Source organism: Sinohyriopsis cumingii, chromosome 19, assembly GCF_028554795.1.
Source record: "Sinohyriopsis cumingii isolate HCF-2022 chromosome 19, ASM2855479v2, whole genome shotgun sequence".
Lineage (NCBI taxonomy): Eukaryota > Metazoa > Mollusca > Bivalvia > Unionida > Unionidae > Sinohyriopsis > Sinohyriopsis cumingii.
In genome coordinates, this window is record NC_142979.1 from 59,596,506 (window position 1) to 59,615,983 (window position 19,478).

Below are 19,478 nucleotides of genomic sequence, written 5' to 3' on the forward strand. Positions count from 1 at the left end.
AAATAAGTAACAGAAGAAAAACCAACAGCTTTTGTAAAACTTGACAAACAATTTAATTATTAATGTTCTAAAATAAAAATTAAAGAGAAACTTATATCATCATGAACCAAATCCAAAATGATCCTGAAAAAGTTCTGTTGAAGTCCAAAAGAATGAAAAGTTTAATTTAAATTTCATATCCGCAAATATGTTGACATGCCAACAGTCCTGATGTGTCAAGAAGGTGTTGTCTAGAACTCTGTGAATAATTCACCGTAGTTCAAAATAATATTATTGTCCAGTGGGCACTTTTTGTTTCCAATGAATAATCCAAGGAAATATTTTTCCTCAAATAATATCTAAATACAACATAAAATACATCTGCAGACCTGACATTAAAGCAAGAAGACAAGAAATAAGAATGAGAACGCTGCCCAGTATGAGGTACTTATGTACATATAAGAAAGGCTAAAACACATATATTATAACTACTCCTTAGTTACAAATGCACATTTCCAACATCATAAGAGAGCTGACATGATTTGACCCATAAAATGGGAATTAACTTAATTCTTCTAAGATACTATTTGACCAGTCTGTCTAATGGGAAAAAGCCCAAAACTTCTAAGCATGTTTACTTATAATTTTATTATTAGTAACTATAAATGTATATGTAAGCATCTATTTATAGATCCTATGCAATTTTTACACTCATAACATCTTAAAATAGACCTTATGCATGTACACCCAATACAGTAATATATATTCACTACAATTTACAGCCATAAAATTCTTTTACAAAATTTATAAATATACATTACTGAATAGGGATTCAGAATAAATTACATATTTATACATCAGTAATTTTCATAAGTAAAATAAATTCTTGCACAATGATGAAATCTTGTTCACTACCATGACAAATGCTCTCATCAGGCAATACTAATGACAAAAGAAATTTTGCAACAATTGCATAATTCAGTTTATGTTCTTGTTTGCTGTTGTTGATTGTAGATGGAACAGTTATGAACCTGGCATTGAGAATCACATTTCATAACTCTTTTGAGTAAATAATTATAGGTGCAGTAGATTCCACTTATTTGCTTAGAACATTTGTCATGGAATTTTATGCAATTATCCAGATTGTACAAATAAGGGAACTGATTAGAATTAGGGGAGAAAACCTTCAGTATGACAGGTGGATAAATAGATGAGTCTAACCAGTGACAAGTATCTATCAATGACTAAGAATATTGCCAGTCATAACAGTGACAAGTATCTATCAGTGACTAAGAATATTGCCAGTCATAACAGTGACAAGTATCTATCAGTGACTAAGAATATTGCCAGTCATAACAGTGACAAGTATCTATCAGTGACTAAGAATATTGCCAGTCATAACAGTGACAAGTGTCTATCAGTGACTAAGAATATTGCCAGTTGTAACAGTGACAAGTATCTGTCAGTGACTAAGAATATTGCCAGTCATAACAGTGACAAGTATCTATCAGTGACTAAGAATATTGCCAGTCATAACAGTGACAAGTATCTATCAGTGACTAAGAATATTGCCAGTCATAACAGTGACAAGTATCTAGCAGTGACTAAGAATATTGCCAGTCATAACAGTGACAAGTGTCTATCAGTGACCAACAATATTGCTAGCCATACCAATGACAAGTATCTATCAGTGACCAACACTATTGCCAGTCATCCATGAATTTCAACTGTTTTCATATAGCACTGGCTGGCAGTGAAGCTACAACAAGAAAACAGTTGGTTTGTTTACTTTTTCCAGTCACTAAAACTTCATGTTTGTCCATTCCAGTCATGTTGCAACTTACAGGTACAAGCAGTTACTCTGTCCTTAGTCGTTTTTACTACCAGAAAGTGTTTGCTCAGTTTTTAGTACCAGTGATCAGTCTGGTAGGGAATGACATTAAATGCTAGTTGTAAATGTTTCTTGTTTGGTAGTCCTTAGAATTATGGGCATACCAATAGTCACCCACTCTAACACAGCAGGAAAATCAGCATCTTTCATTTCTCTGTAATAGTGCTTGTAAACAGTTACATTCCTTCCATCTTGATAAGTACTTGTAAACCATTCTCTCAAGCATTATCCTTATCTTCATCATTTCCAGTCCATGCATTTGCCTGCCAGTATTTCATCGGGGCCCCGAGTGGCCAAGTGGTCTAAAGTGCTCACTGTTCCGGATCACTGCCATCTCACCTCTGTCTGCGTGGGTTTGAGCCTCAGGCTTGGCTAATGTGGGTATGTGAGAAATCTTGCCAGTAGCTTCTCGTGGGTCAGTGGTTCTTCCCGGGGTTTTCCAGGGTTCTTCCTCTACCAGTTATACTGGCTGCCATGTATAGCCTATCTTGTGCTAAAAAAAATGGTGTTAAACCCTACAACAACAACAACCATTGTTTCATCATAATCTTAGATTTTTTAGTTGAAATCTGAGAAATTTAAGATTATGGACATTCTCTTAGCTATTTCATTCTTTGAAATATTCTGCTTCAGTAACTTGACTTTGCTTTAGCACCAAGTGATAAATCATCACGTTTCCTCTTACCATACCCATTCTCATGTTTGGGTAGTGATAATGATGACAGAAATTTGTTTTGACTCTTTTCAATCTGAGATTGTATATGCCTGGTAGCTGTGTTAGAAATTTGGAAATGTGGATAATAAACTAATTAGATTGAAGTTCATCAGTGTATTGATTGGCGTTTGGCATGCTAATCTGTCCTTTATAATTATTATTTTAGTTGTGCTGTGTCAAAAGTCGGTGACTGTACTGGCTTCCTATGCTATGTGCATGTGAATTCTTCTAGTCAGGTGTGGGTCAGTTGTTCCATTAAGTTTTTGATCATCTCAGATTTTGCAGTTAAAGCAATTTATGGACAAAAATACCCAATGCATATATGTACATTATGCAAATAAACAATATGCAAATAATTGAAAGAAAATGAAGCAAATAGCCAATATGTACATAAGTGGAGTCTACTACATTGGTGTGAATTGTAATTCAGTGACTTTTCCAGTACACTGAATAAATTACATGATGTAAACATACTTTTACTTGAAAGTTTCTCCACAGTTTCATGACTTGTCTTCTTGGATACAGTTTTGGGGGTGTACATTTCTTGTATGTCTAGTAGTGAATTGCTATATTCATTTCTGATTAGTGATAATTGTTTGCCCTGGACTGAAATAGATTATTGGTGATAATTGTTTGCCTTGGACTGAACTAGATTATTGGTGATAATTGTTTACTCTGGACTGAAGTAGATTATTGGTGATAATTGTTTGCCCTGGACTGAAATAGATTATTGGTGATAATTGTTTGCCTTGGACTGAAATAGATTATTGGTGATAATTGTTTGCCTTGGACTGAAATAGATTATTGGTGATAATTGTTTACCCTGGATTGAAATAGACTAGTATCAAGTCATCACAGCTGATCAGAATTAAATGTAGCCTGTTCACTGGATGACAATCCAGAAGGATACACCTTCCAAACAAGATCAAAGTATACAATACACAAAGTATATTCATTTCTTCTTCGAGTACATTCCTCAATTAATACCTTGGGAGAACTACCACTACCTCACAAATCCAGCCCTCCCAGATACTACTTTTAGCTTCAGAGAGCTAAAAGTTGTCTGCCGACCCATTGGTGGTCAGGCAGAGTGATCACCCTTACATATTTGACTTGGCGGCACGGAGTAAAGATATGTCGATACTTCTTCTGGTCTCAAGAAGCATGCTTTCTTCATGAGAGACCTCGCAAAGCCAAAGCTATGTGAAAGATGTCACATCAAGTTGAAGGAGTTCTTTCACTTCTAAGGAAAGTATATTCCATCTATATTTCCAACGTTTTCTCTCTTTCTTTCATGACAGAGTTCTACCTCTTCAGATTAGTCACAGTATGTCAGCTTCACACATTGGGTACTTGCACGTGGAGCCTAAGCGACTTCACAGTCTGTTTGCACTATACTTAATTTTACTTGCAAGTCTTTTGTGCTCATATAACTCATATATATGTGTAATTTCCTTACTAACGGGTACATATTAGCTTTTTTTTTATCCAAGGCTTTAATAGTGTCCGGGCACCATTTTTCCTGCAAGTATTGTCTCATAATGGATTTTGTCGCACCTACCAGGTATATCTTGATAACTGTGCCTTTATTCAATTCTTTGTGAAGGTTGTTTTATGTGTAATGTATATACTGGTATATTCTGTATTTATACTGTTCTAGTTGGACAAGTACAGTTTGGCACTCTATACATGGTTCATTCAGTCACCTCCTGCACATGCATGTTTATATAGGTGATCCTTGAGTCATGTTTGTCTGCATAACTTTATATCACGTTGATCAAACACTTAGTTGTGTGCAAATGTAGCCCATGTCTTCATAGTTTGGTTCATGCATGCCTTTATGCTCTGAAGAACTAAGCAGGTGGATGAAGCAGGACTGGCAAGTCTTTGAATTTTTGCCACCCACCTATTGCATGCATACGGAGGACTCCTGCCTAAGTGATTTTCTGCATCCCAGATGAAATATTGGTATCCAAATATGCATGATTAAGCATTTCCAAGACCTCTCGGGATGCAAAACCCCGTCCTTTCTTTCTCCCGTCCTGTCCCCAACAGCTTGGGAGTGGAAGCCCTATTGTTCGATTCAAGCAACCTTAACTCGTACACTAGCCACCAATACCTCTGATTCCAAATGATACAGCAAACAAGGGAATCAGCCAGTGGCTTCATTACATCGCTCTCTGATGGGAGAAGTTGTGGATCGATGACCTCATCAATCTGGCATCAGTTACCATGCAGACAATTCAGGCACAAACAATTCACATAACCAGTACTGGAAAGAGTCGTTTAGGCACGATGGCCCTCCAGTCCAAAGCATATGAAGGCAAATGGCACTTTGCACCCAGTGGTGTACATCAAACATATCTTACCTCTCCAGACATTGATACAGCAGATGGCTAATTTCATCCTCTGGCTGTTCAGAGAGAGAAAATTAGTCCCAAGTACAGTGAAAGAATATAGCTCGATGATAGCAGATACATTTTATCATCATGGGCACAAAGATATCGGACAAAACAAGGACGTATCCAATCTCCTTGCAACTTTGAGTATACACAACCTAATGTTAACCCTCTGCCTCAAGGGGAACCTATCTTGGGTATTAACCGGGCTGAACACGAACCCTTTTGAATAAATTGCATGGGCATCTCTGGTGCACCTTTCCTACAAGTCCTTCTTCCTCATGGCCTTAGTGACAGCAGGCAGAATTAGTGAAATACGTGCTATGTCGTCAGTTCCCAATTACTAGCAGTTTTGACAAGATGGGTCAGTCTTTCTTACAATGGCATCCTCTTTCATCATGTTTTGGACTGCTCCGGTGGCCTAGTGGTTAGAGCATCTGTCTCGGATATGGGAGGACGTGGATTTGATCCCCAAATGAGTCATACCAAAGACTTACAAAAATGGTACTTACAGCTGCCTCGCTTGGAGCTCAGCATTAAGAGGTTAGTGTTAGGACTGGTCGGCCTGGTGTCAGGATAATGTGACTGGGTGGGACATTATGCTACATGTCTGTGGCATGATGCCCCAGTGCTAGACATCACTATAAACTGACACACTGCAGACATCGTAGTGTTATGACCGAAAACTTGTTAAAGCAACATTAAAAATCCAAATCATACACACACTTTATGTTTTGGTTGATTAAATTTGTTTCTGAATGAACTAAAGCAGATGTTTTGTGGACTGCCACATACCAGCTGCTTTGCCACATTCCGCATTAACTTTTTTGATACAATGTTTTGGATTTAGGCTAGACAGGTCTGGGTCCCTACAAATAACATGAAAGTGACAAGGCACAAAATGTCTAATTTAGCTGTTAATAATGGCAAAAAAATATGCTTGCAGTTTTACATCCTGAATTTCCTCAGAATGTACTTTCTTAGTTCTGCAAATCCGAATTCCATGAGCAATATCATGTGTTCTCAAGCATGATTACACATTTCGAAATTGTACTGTAATTTCAACTATATTCCAATTGCAATTACATCCTCCTTACTGCACTCAAAATGAAATCATCGTTATATTCCATAGCGTATTTTTTATAATTGCAATTGAAAGATTTCATATTTTTACCACATTATGATTTCAAACATTCAATCACAGAACAGAAACACACTTGCATATGTCAACACGCTGCTCCCCACTGCTGAAATCATATGTATTTCATGTAGAATTAACACAGATAAATCCAGTCATTATCACAAAATTTAGCAGAATTGACAAAAATACCAAAATCTATTCATTCCAGACTAAATGGAAAAGTAGTTGCAATGTGCATTCATTCAACAATGTCAATCTAAATTTCAATTTTAAGTCGACCAAAACACCATTTCTTTTGAAGTTATGTCGAGCGCGTGACTAAGTTCAAATTTATCTAGGCAGAGTGATGTGCACATTAATAACATTTTTGTTGTGTACTGATGAATCTGCGCTTGTGTATTTAGTTTGGAATATGGCATAAATTCAGTTACTTGTTTTGTTGTAGTGTATTTTGGGGGGATATAATTAAGCCTTAGGTAGAATAAGAAAATAAGCATATAATAGAAAGGTTACTGCATTTGTATGGGAAAATATGAACTCGTTTTGTTGGATGGATAAATTGCTCTCCCAAGGTCGTGCAGTATATCCATATGAAAAACTTGTTCATATTTTCCCATACAAATGCAGTAACCTATAAGTATATGTGCCAAAAAGCAAATTCAATGTAAATACTATGATTGATAGTCAGTTGACACTGGCCAAAAGTTTAGTCTGGAAAAGGAGGGGAATATGATTGGGGCTGTCAGTAGAGAACTGGTTTAATTTGTAGGGCACCTGTGTTATTTATACTGGAAATCTTGCAATCATGGATGTAAATAGATGTCACCTTGAATTCACAAATGCTTTTCATATTTATATGCAAAAGTCACCAGTGAATCAGAATGTAGATAAGAAATCGTCCAGGATGTTATTTACCATATGTAGTCACTTGTAAGTCAGATCAAATTGTAAATGGCATAGGTCCAGATTTTTCATTGCATAATGCGCTTGCATATCTGCATCTATGCAGTTTGTTAGGACTAATCCATAGAAACAGACAACATAGACAGCATATCTAGGTTTATGTTGTTTACAGTAGGACCTGACTAATAAGTGCTACAAATCTCGGTCTTAAAATATGTAACAGAAAGGAAGTTAAACCAACAATTTAAGTAAAATTAAACAAACTATTTACATATATTTCCCTAGAAAACAAAGTGAAAATTCAAAAGTTGCTTTCATTACTGTGAATTAAATTCCAAAAAATCTTAAATTTCCTATGACAAGTCCAAAAGTATAGAATGTTCTGAATGAATTCCAAACGTCTCGAATATCTTGATGTACAACAATGAAATAATCCATAATGTCATTAAATGAGTCCTCAATAATCCCAAAGTAATGTTTTAGTCCAAAAAGTCAATGAGCACTTTGTAACTCCAATGAACACTATAAACTCTGATCATAGATTTACGAATACTTATACTAAGCATGAATAAAGACTTTTTTAAACAAAACCTGTATTTATATACAAACTGTCAAATCATGTATGACACTCAGGTATGTTCTGGAAAACTGATCATTTCTACTGGAAAAATTCACTAATTCATAAACAAGGTCAGCCCTTGAACATAAATTAAACATCTTGTTTATTTCTTAGAATCATCACAAAAAATCAGATAACCAAAACATAACAGTAGCCAGGAAGGCAAAATATCTACGCTTAATCACAGACAAAGGTGAAGTACACAGTATAAATTAAATATATGTAACTGAATTAATAATGTAAGTCATGTATTTTCCTGTTTATTTTTATAGAATCAGCACAACAGTTTTTAATCTTGAAGATATGGCTTGCACTCTGTTGTGAAAAAAGTGTTGTTTGTGTTATGATAATACTATTTCATTGTGATTTGCTTTAGGATTTACCTCATGGAATAATGTATATACTGGTATTCAGTTATATGTCCAACTTAAAACAGCATAGACACTGATATGCTGTAACATAATGCCCTGATGAATCGGGGAATATATTGTTTATTCTACTGATTAGTCCTAACAGACTGCTTAGACCTAGATCTGCCAGTGCACTATGCGATGGCAGATCTGGGTCTATGCCATTTGTACTCTGACCTGACTTATAAGGGAGTATATGCTGTACCTGTAAATATTTGTCAATGCTTTATTCAGATTTGGCCCAAAATAAAATAGACGTATATATTATTTGAAAGTTATTGGAAATATACAAAAGGTCTATGTTCCTATGGTAACCTCAGTTAAATATGCATCATGTTGAAAATGACTGGTTTTACACATAGGTATTAGAAGCAGTTCACACAGTTAAAGTGTCAAGTATTAAATAAGTGAAATATAAAGTTCATTTTCAATGAGCATTATCTTTGCTTCTTTCATTTTTGATGCAACTTTGCATTTATCTTTTAATTCTTGAATATATCACTTTTCCAATCAGACACATAGTTTTTGTATGAAAAATTTATGTACAAAAATAGTTATGCTTTTTATGGCATAGCGTATGAAAATTTAAAGGGTACAAAAGTTATATAAATTACAGTAGTACCTCACTTTTCTTGACTTGTATTTAATCTGCTGTTGGTTTTCTTGAGGTATAATTAAGTCATTTTGGTTAAGATTATTGTTACGCTAATACTGATTCAACATTCAATTCATGACTTGTGTTTTTTAATTTTTAACTCTGTTGGAATATGTATGGTGTGGCTATGATGGGCAGAATTTTGCAAGAAAGTACAAGTCATAGTCCAGAATAAATTAACTGTATCATACTTATGCAATGAGCAGTGTTATGGAATACCCAGGGACTTCATTAGATAGTTTTTACGGCATATGTACTATGTTGGGACTAGCAATTAACAAAATTGCCAGAGGCAATACTATTTTCATACAGCAGTTCATTCTAAAACAACAAATTTAGTGTTGGGAAATTTCAAGGTTTATTGACATCCTGTTAATTAAATATTTATAAGTTTGAAGAAAAGTAAAGAAAGGGAATTATTTTTAAACAAATCACTTATTTTATTAATGGGTAATGACATATTATTCACTCAAGAATTCTCTTAAAACTCACCTATTTTGACTACAGAAATAGACTTAAAGACTTGATAATGTGGAATCTTGTTGTTGTATGTGTTTTTACATTTCAGTATTGTAAAGCGCCTAGGGCTTCTAAATATTAGTTGACATTAATATTATTATTATTATTATTATTAAAGCTTAATGATGATAAGATTCATAACAGAAAATTCCATAGTGTTACTCTTTTATGGGTGCATCCAAAAATCAGACGTCTTTTTCTTTTTCTTGGTCAATATTTGGTGTTAATGGGAAAATTCTGACAGTCACCTTGTATAAGTGTATTTTTTATTGCCTCAGTGCTTTAAAAGTGTTTTTAGAAATTTTAAAAATTATGCATACCTACATGCATTTCTAAATATCATCTTCTAGTACTTTGTAAAGTTGTGTTTTGATGAAATGTTCAAGTATTTAGTTAGGAAACAGATAAGAATATGTTCTTGAAAAGAGAGTCCAAATATTGTTCTGTTGTTTAATATTGGTATGAATATTTTCTGTGCAGGTCCAGCCAGTTGGAATGATGCCCCCCCCAATGGGAGCCCCACCTCCATACACCCAGCAGCTAGCTGAGAACTATCAGGCCAAAGTCAGGTACTGCAATTCCCTATTTGTGCATGGTAGAAGTTTATGCATTGATACTTTTGCAGTAACAATACACATATCTATCCAAGCGGTGGAAAATCGATACAAAACGATACTTACCATATGCAAATTATTTTTAATCTTTAGCAGTTGTCAGAAATTATATTAGTCATTTAACTTGTTTTCTTGTTATTCTTTATAGTTAGAATTCATCTGAGACAGCTGTAGCAGGCATATGCACCCATTTTTGTTAGTTAAAATGGTTTCTTCCTCCACCATTAATACTGGCTGCCATATATAGCCTATCATGTGATGAAAAATTGAATTAAACCCTACAATAACAACAACAACAACAAATCAACTGATTAGGGTTTTACTGCTGAGAAATTCAGCCTGTCCAGTAGAGCTTTCTGGAATGGCATATTAGACATGATTTTCTAGTTTAAGCAGAATCGGAGGTTACCCATCTTTAGCAGAGTTATGTTTTCTGTCCATAGCATATAGACAGAGAGCAATAACTTCCTGCCCATTATCTTATCTCTCGGCCACCAGATGTTGGTAGTTTTTAAGCTTTGCTTTCATGCAGTCAGCATCATCTAAGAAATTTCCATAAATCCATGTTCATATCAATGTGGACTTTTAGCCATCCTTCCAGGAATTTGCATGGATATTGAAGTTTTAGTCATTCCTCTGCAGGTGGTACACTGCCAATGGTAACATTATTTTTGAATTTTATTCCACAATTGTTTTGAAATTGTCATGTGCTCTGACATTGTCAATTTAGACCATATGGTACAACATCAGTGATGCATGTTGTGATTCATTTTATAGGGTACATTGCCTATTGTTTTCTCACACAGTTGGCTCATGAGAGGAATTCCTCTGGAGAAGCCCCAATCAGGAGTGACATTATGTGCAGATGTACCCAGCTGCCAGGCTTCAGTATGATCAATGGCATGTTCTGACATGGGTAACTGCATCTAGACATCAGCCTTCATAAAATGAAGGCTATAATCAGTGCGTTTGAATTTTGGACTTACCATTTTGTCACAAAAACAATCCTAATTATGGTAGACAACTCTGTTTTGGTGACCTACCTCCTTAAACAAGGGGGCACCAAATCACCTGACTCTAGTTTGGCAGTTAATTGGTGCTGCCAACTCCACATCAAGGTACAAATCAGGTACATTCCTGTCAGACTCAATATTGCGGCCCATAATCTGTCCAGAAAGGGTCAAGTCAATCATATGGAAAAGTCCCTCTGTCGATTAGGCTGTCATTCAACTTGTACACCTTTAGGGCATCTGATATAGATCTTTGTGGTGGAATCACCATTTGCCCATCTTTTTTTCCAGTTCTGGACCCAAAATCTGTGATATCTGACACATTCAAGCATCATGGCAGATGATTTGCTAACCAGTTTTGGTTTAGATCGAAAAAAATCCCTCACCCTGTTTCCAGAATGAAATCTGTCCTGGTTTTTAACATGGCTCATTTCAGATAAATTCATGCTTTTAGCCTTAACCTTACTGAAGCTGCTATCATACAATTCATGTTTCCTGATAGCTATTGTTCCATCTTGTCAAGAGAGTGAGTTAAATGTTCTCTTGGTTGACCCAAAATATTTTAAGTTGATTAGATGGTTCGGTGGTTCTTGGGACACTGCTAGGCTTTGTAGCCAAAAATACCAGTAGCTTGCAGTCAGTAGGCAATCAGATGAGAACAGTGGCATTGCAAGACCCAGTCCATGCTCTCAAACACAACTTGAAGCACACAGAGGCAAGTTGTTGCACATGGAATTGACTCTTTCCTCTGGTGAAGGCCAGGAAGTAGGATCTACACAGGTTATATTCTTTAGGTACTCTGAAGTTCTCAAAGGATCAGTCACCTCATGAGGATTTCAGTTCATGAAATTAGAGTGATCACAGTCAGCCTCATAATTAACTGTAATGTTTCAATCCAAGTCATAACAAAAGCTATTGGCTGGCATGCAAAGTCAGACTTATCTCAAAGATTTAGCTTTGCAGAGACAAACTATGAACCTGTTGGCTTCTGTGGTAGCAGTCCAGATGACCACCAGAACAAGTTAAAGGCAACTAGGGGTGAAACAATTCATCGATTTATCGATGCATCGATACTTTTGCTGAAATGATACACATATCGATACAAGAGACAGAGAATCGACACAAAACAATACTTACCATATGCATGTTAGTTTAGTTTTCAGCATTATTATTAGTTGCCTTTTTATTCTGTAAAGTTATAATCCATCTGAAACAGCATTTGCAGTTACAGACACTGTTTATTAGTAAAGACGAAAAAGACTATTTGACATGGGTCATAATCTGCCCCTCCTCCATTCCATACTAATTATCTTAACCCAGAACTATGTTCAGCATATACTATACATTCCAAACGTGTTCCTTTACTCATCATTTAATAACCACTTTCATGCATTATTTCTACTTTTGAATTGTATCTTGACTCATTTGTTCGATTTTAAAGCTATGCTACCAGTGTATTGCACGATGAAATATGTTACATTGAATACTCATTTGTGGTTATTGCTTTTCTGGTCCAGGTTAAACAATAGCTACCAATCAGAAATCAATGTAGCTTATTCTCTGCATGACAAATGGGAAGAATTGGCAGAGCAACTGAGAGATTTCGCGGAAGAGTCTTTAGATATGTCAAGTACTTAAGCGGAGATGCTGTCAGGGTGTGCCTTGTGTGAATCCTACAAAATTTGTATGAATTTGCACACTTGGAAAACAGTGAAATGCTAGAACTCCAGCAAATTCATTGACAGTCCCACATGTGGAAATGTGTTTGTTGAATTTTCCTTTTTTATTTAACCATTATTGTCATGTCATCTGTTTTTCAGATACCACATCTGGGTTCTTTAAGCATGACGTGAATGATTGTGAAACTAAATTTGATTAGCACAATGTGCCTAGGTCTAAGCATTATGGCATAGTTTGAACCATTCATGAAGAAAGTTTTACAAAAGTGTGTTTAAAGTACGGGCTACCTAGAAAACCCAAAATGTCTGATTCCCAGCATGGTTCTTTATGATTTAGTTCAGCAAATACTTGATGATAATGATGTTGACAGAAATTTTTAAAGTTATGAAGTATATTAGATTTTTGGAGCTGGGAAAGCATGAATGGAGATACCAGTGAGTGATTTTGAGCCCAAAATGGTGTTAAATACAAGTCAGATGTACGTGCAGGATAGATAAAAAATAGACAGCATCACCTTCTCAGTGGGTTTTCAAAATTAAATGTAGAAAGGGCAGAATACTGAGTCTAATTAAAATACAGACAATTTAAAAGTGTGATGCAGTTTTCTTTATTTTTTTAATTCATAAATTTTGCCCTGCGAATCATATGCTACACAAAATATACATGTATCCATATCAGGGTTAAGATAAATTTTATAAAATAAGGGTAAAAAATGAAATTAATAAGTAAAGATATTTATTTTAATACCTCTTTCTGTATAAGCATTGATGGACTAAATGCAGCAGTATGGAACAGATGAGAAATTTGGCATAGCAGTCAGTAAACTTCATATTCAACAAAGAAAGTTTATGTTAGTGATAAATTCTCTTTTGGAGCAGATGAATCCAAATGATAATATCGGTGAGCTCTGGAAAACATAACAGTCACAAAAATCAGTTTTCCAACATATTCAAGTTGACGAAGCTGGCTGTGTATATACCCCTTCAGAAAGAAGCACATAACAATATTAATAGAAAGAAAAGGATCAGAGTATACTCAAAAATAATTAACAGATTAATGTTTATACAGCTAGAGGTAACATCTGTCAAAGATGTTGATTCCAGGAGAGCTCTAAGAAAGTGGAGCAGGAGGTAAGAGAGACATATATTGAAGTTTAGATAAATATTGACCTATGACTGTTTCTTCCTCCCCCGCCTTTATCTGTGATAAAGGGGTTGTCTCCCTTTAGATAAAATCTTGTCATCATCTCTCCTTATATTGTACATGGGGAAATAAATGTGTAATTTCTCGTTTTTATGCAGAGATATTTAACCAGTGAATGAATGCACTGATGGAATGAATGAAATTAGCAAAGAATGAGTGATGGGGCAGATTCCAAACTGTTAAAGTTTATGAAATTTTAAAAAAATTTAGAATAGGACTGGATGTAGTCAGTAGTTTACCTTCTGCACTAACAAATACAAGTACCTTTGGCTGCAGAAGTCTTTTGCATCTGCAGGAAGTAAAATGTGATAGATTTTGTTGGTATTTAACCTTATTCCAATGCCCGGATTTGTTCTAGATGAGCTTTTCTTTGCACAAGGAAATTGCTTTATTTCTTGTGTTTTGAAGATAAGATTGTAATGTCTTCCAGAAGTAACTGAGACATGGAATTGGTAATAAGATGTTTTCAAATCATTCATGGTGGACAAAACAAAAGGATTTAAATGGAGCCACCAATAAATGGCCTCAAACATTGAATAAAGCTCACTGCAACCAACAGGTAGTCTGTTTAAAAGTATCTTGATTATCTTCTCATCAGTGAGAATGTATAATAACCATATGTCTGTCATCTGCATGCTGGAAATAGGACCAGAATATCTACATGAAAGGGCACCACCTACCTTCCAAAGATGGAAAGACCATCACAAGTTCATACGTGTATCAATATGTATCGTATCGTAGGCTACAATTGTGAGTTGACTCAATACACAGCACAAGTGTATTGTTTCACCCCTAAAGGCAACAAAGCCTTGTAGCTTCACTGTTTGCCAGTGAAGTCTTGTTTGTAGAAAGAATTAAATAATCAGCATCTTAACTAGATCATGTGACCACATACTATGTTGATTTCAAGTTAGGAGAGTAGGTGTTTGTTCTCATAGGGAATCCAGATTTTTTTATTCCCAGAAAAATGATATCTGATGTAAATACAGGATGCTCAGCATTCTCTCCTTCTATTACCTATACTCCTGACATTAATGTGATGAGGGAACATATTTGATGCAGAAAACAAATTTTTCCATTAAGTTATATTTCTTCAAGAATACTTACACAGTCACATTAGTTAAAAACTCTCCCAACCACCTTTTTATGTGAGCATCCATGTTGGTACAGTGTGACCCCGCTATAACATGGTAGTTTGGAGCCATAGAACCTGACCGTGTTATAGACCGAACCATTTTATAAGCAACCAGGTCAGTTAGCTGAAGAAAATGATGCATGTACCCCGAGGGGGGGGGGGTCGGTAATAAATGCAGCTGGTAAAATACGTGCTTCATTGGCACAGTTATCATCTTAAATCGTTGCATATTAAATGTGAAATACACCTGTAGTGAAAACAGATAAAGGCATATATAATATTTTACTTCATATAGAGAACCATGGATTGGTACATATACGTGCATACTGTTTTTATATACATGTCTTATGTAAAGCATGAATAGAGTATCAACACCACATATTCACCCGCAAATCTCATCACTTACATTGAATCCACAATACAAGTAATTCCATTGGAAAAATCCACACAGATTTAAAATATTCAATAATTTTGTCACAGGTCACATAGGCTTGAATTCAGTTGGTAAAAATAGCACAATCATGTAACGAATGATGAAGCACATTTACTTTTCAGTACTTCCCAAGTCGGTAAAAGTTGGCATTTTAAGCCACGGTTGGTAACATTCATAAGCACAAAATTTTTCCATGCAAAAAGGAAATTTTCACAGCACAGTAAACGTGTTCCACTCATGTTGTAAAATGCAAAAATCCAGCAGATTCCATTTCTTTTATTTAAGTTTGGTACTGACTTCTTTGAAGAAAAGATCTTTGTTTTCATTGAAGATTGTAGTCAGCTTTCCTTGATGAAATAAGCATGCGCTATTGAAGTCTCCACTAAAGGCCAGCTTTAGAGAACCAAACAAATGCCTGTTTCTTATTGTGGTGGCAACATCCAATATATGTATTGCATTATTGAGACTGATTTGTTTCCATTTGCTTAGTACATTTTCATAACAGTTAATACTTCAAAGGTAATGTTTTCTTAGAAATTTCAGCAAACTATTTTATCTGGGTACATTTTTAAAAAAGGAATTGGCCATCGTTTGGTTGATCATAGTTACAGTTCCTCCCTGCCTATTGAATAAACCAACAAAAAGATTTTTTTTTACATTTGTGGTTGAGGAGTGATGCTGCCTTCCACTCAGTTAAACAAAGGGTCAACGGATGATAGAGACGCAGGTGTTCTGGTCTGATGACAAGGATTAGTACAGAACATGTGGGTATTCTGAAGGATTTAATTCTGAGTGGAAAGAAGAGAAATTTCACATACCATCCACACACAAATGTCAGTCTATGTAAATATGTTAATTACTAGTGAGCAGCTGAAAATCTGGCGAAATATAGATTACAAGATGATGCCTTGTCCGGTTGATCTCTGCTACCAGAAATGTCAACAACAAAAGAAATTGAATATCTCACAGCATACAGTACTCATGCTCAATGTCAACATAAGCAGATTATGATATAACAATGTGCTGTTAAGAAGGCTTGTCAATATGGACAAAGAAATTGTTTATGTAACAATAGATAAATTTCAGTGCATTTTGTATCAGGTTTGCGACTTCCTTTAATGGGGCCCCTGAATTTCTCCACTTCAAAGCAATGGTTGTATATACAAGTTTAAACAGCCAACAATGTTGCCAATATAAAAAAATTGCCAGATGTTATATTTTGCTGTCAATTAGGAAAATAAAATCGCAGTTTACAACATTGGTGAAGCCCTACGCAATCATGGAATAAACATTTTACACTTTATTTTTCATACTTTTAAGAAGACGAAACTTTTTTCATGTACTAGAAAAATGCATATAAAATTTAAGGAGCCACTCCAAGATTGTCTTGTATTATTCATGCGCGATCTGTTCTGTGAGAAAAATGCATGTATATAAAATTTCGGGAGCCATGCCACGACCGTGTTAATTCGAATTCGCATTATAATGGAGTGCGCTATACTGGGGTCACACTGTATTTTGCTCAACTTAAAAGCATTTGCCACCTGGTGGCAGCATGGGAGGTAATGGACAAGAGTTATTGCCCTTTGTTTATGTGCTATAGGGTGCAAGAGAGTTTTTATGCAAAAATTTCATGCTGCCTTCACCTGCCTATTATAAAAACTATAAAAACATCATACAAAATATATACACAAGTGAGGTAAAAAAAGTGCATAATTTTGGATAGCTATATTAAAACGAAGCATAAGAATATTATTCAAATAATCTGCTATGTCTGGCAGTTCATAGCAAAAGATGTTCATGCACCAAATTTATACTTGCATTTTTCACATCAGAAAATCATTTTTGCACCAAGTGCTGCTCACAGTTTAAAGATAAGCCCCAACTCTAGGTGATTATGACAAAAATTATGTGCTAAACAGCCTAATGCAATTGAAAACAGTTGCCATCTGAGCCGTTTTTGAGATATTCTACTTGCTTTGAATCCACGTCTACTGCTATGGTTGACTAGCTCTACTTCCTAGCCGACTATTAGTATCTCATTGTCAACATACTGCAAAGTAACAATGGTAGGTGTACATGCCTGACATCAATTTCAAGAACAACACAAGTCTGGAACGCCAAGTTCACAAATATGTCCATATCGTAAATTTAAACAAAACTATCTGAAAAAGTCACATCATAGTCTTAAGTTAAAAAGATTATCAGGGGCCAATTTATGGAAGTATCCCCTGCCACCACAGACAAAAAAAGATAAATATTTGCCTTTTTAATTTTGCTGGATTTGGGAAGGAGCAGGCTTATATCCCTAACATTGATGTGATTGGGTAAGTATTCTTGTAATTTACTGGAAAAATTAGCTTTCTTTGGTTTGATGTTAGGTTTGCATAAGAGCCACAAGTTCTGTGCTATGCTTCATGGTCCTTATTTCCAATCTTGGCACTCTTTTCCCCATTAATTATGAGGATGTCCATCTTAAGGACCATGTCAAGCATTTCACACCTTTAATACTTATGACAGTATTTAGGAATTTTTTAGAAACATTACCATGGAGACGGTCTTTCATTGTTTCTCCAGTTTTAGCTTGCCTGGCAGTTAGGACAAGTGAGCAATTTGTGTCTCTTTCTCATATCATGGTAGTTTTGGTTATTGTTTGTATCATACTCTAATAAAAGCCACCATCCATCATTTCATGCATCACATCTTTGGATCCAGAAACTTGCTATCAAACCAGTAGCCTTAATGTGCCATTTGTTAAAAGAAACTTTTCATTATAAAGTGTTATGTATATTTAATTTGTATTATTTGTTGGCTTTTTCTTAATGATTATATGTTATATACATTTGTATTTTGTACTTTACATTCTCCAAAATCAAGTTCATTGTGTACCTTGGCAGGGACATTTATTTTGTAAACAATGTAATACATAGCTAAAATTTGCTTTATAATTGTGGATTAAATATTCAGATCATTATTAATGCAAACACGTTTATAGTCTTGATTCTGACCCAAGAAATGTCTACAATGGACGTTTGCATTAACCCTTTACCTCATGCAAGCGTCTTTGGACACCTCTACTCCATTCGCATAGAAGCGCCTTTTGATGCCTCTACAAGATTCGCATGGAAGCGCCTTTTGACGCCAGCTGTAAACATCAGCCATTTTGAGCTGGTTTTCGTAGCACCACCTTCAGGGAAAAAAACCCTATTAGATACTACATTCATTTCTGCAAATGACAATTACGTCAGATCACGTGATCGCTATTTATGCACTGGTCGATATCTACTATTTAAAGTAACTGGGTCATAATATCCACTCTCCAAAGTGGTGGTTGCGGATTTCATTCAGTACATACAAAGTTTTCACGATTAGAATCACAACCATGAAAGATTCAATAACTTAGGTAGAGGCTCTGATATTGATGTTGGCAGCAATTAGTTTTTATAAATTATCAAATTCAGATGACTTAGTGATGTAGACACACACGAAAACCTTATAAATTTTGAGTATCGGAAATGGCAGCTACGGTTGGTCACACAGCCTCAATGACATGACGGTGAACAAGTTCTCTCTCGATTTTAAAGCACATAAAAAAATTCCTCTGTGAAAAATAATTACACAGCTATAACATTCGGACTTTACTCTTAAATTTTTCCACATATAATAGATGTGTACCAAAAATGTAAAATGATTAAAATTGCTGTTAAACGTAACATACACTGCATTGCTTAACAGTTCACAGGCAGGATTTCTTTCAGTACTTACGAAGTTTTCATGATTAGAATCACAACTATGAAAGATTCAGTAACTTAGGTAAAGGCTCTGATATTTATGTAGGCAGCAATTAGTTTTTATTGATTATCAAATTCAGATGACTTAGTTATGTAGACGCAGATGAAAAACATGTAAATTTCGAGTATGGAAAATGGCAGCTACGGTTGGTCACGCTGCCTCACTGACATGACGGTGAACAAGTTCTTTCTCGATTTTAAAGCACACAAAAAAATTCTTCCATGAAAAATAATTATACAGCTATAACAATTGGACTTTACCCTTAAATTTTTCCACATATAATAGGTGTGTACCAAAAATGTAAAATGGTTAAAACTGCTGTTAAACGTAACATACACTACATTGCTTAACAGTTCACAGGCAGGCCTGTGCATATGCTG

General features: G+C 35.3%; 1 protein-coding gene across 2 annotated transcripts in view; it reads left to right on the forward strand.

Moving 5' to 3' along the window:
• The window catches only part of LOC149775790 (synergin gamma-like), a 160,037-nt gene that overhangs the window by 15,951 nt on the left and 124,608 nt on the right, over nucleotides 1–19,478 (forward strand). For both annotated transcript variants that reach the window (XM_089943378.1, XM_089943379.1), the window contains exon 4: nucleotides 9,712–9,800. In XM_089943378.1, the coding sequence (XP_089799504.1) occupies nucleotides 9,712–9,800 (89 nt within the window). The remainder of the gene's footprint in view (nucleotides 1–9,711; nucleotides 9,801–19,478) is intronic.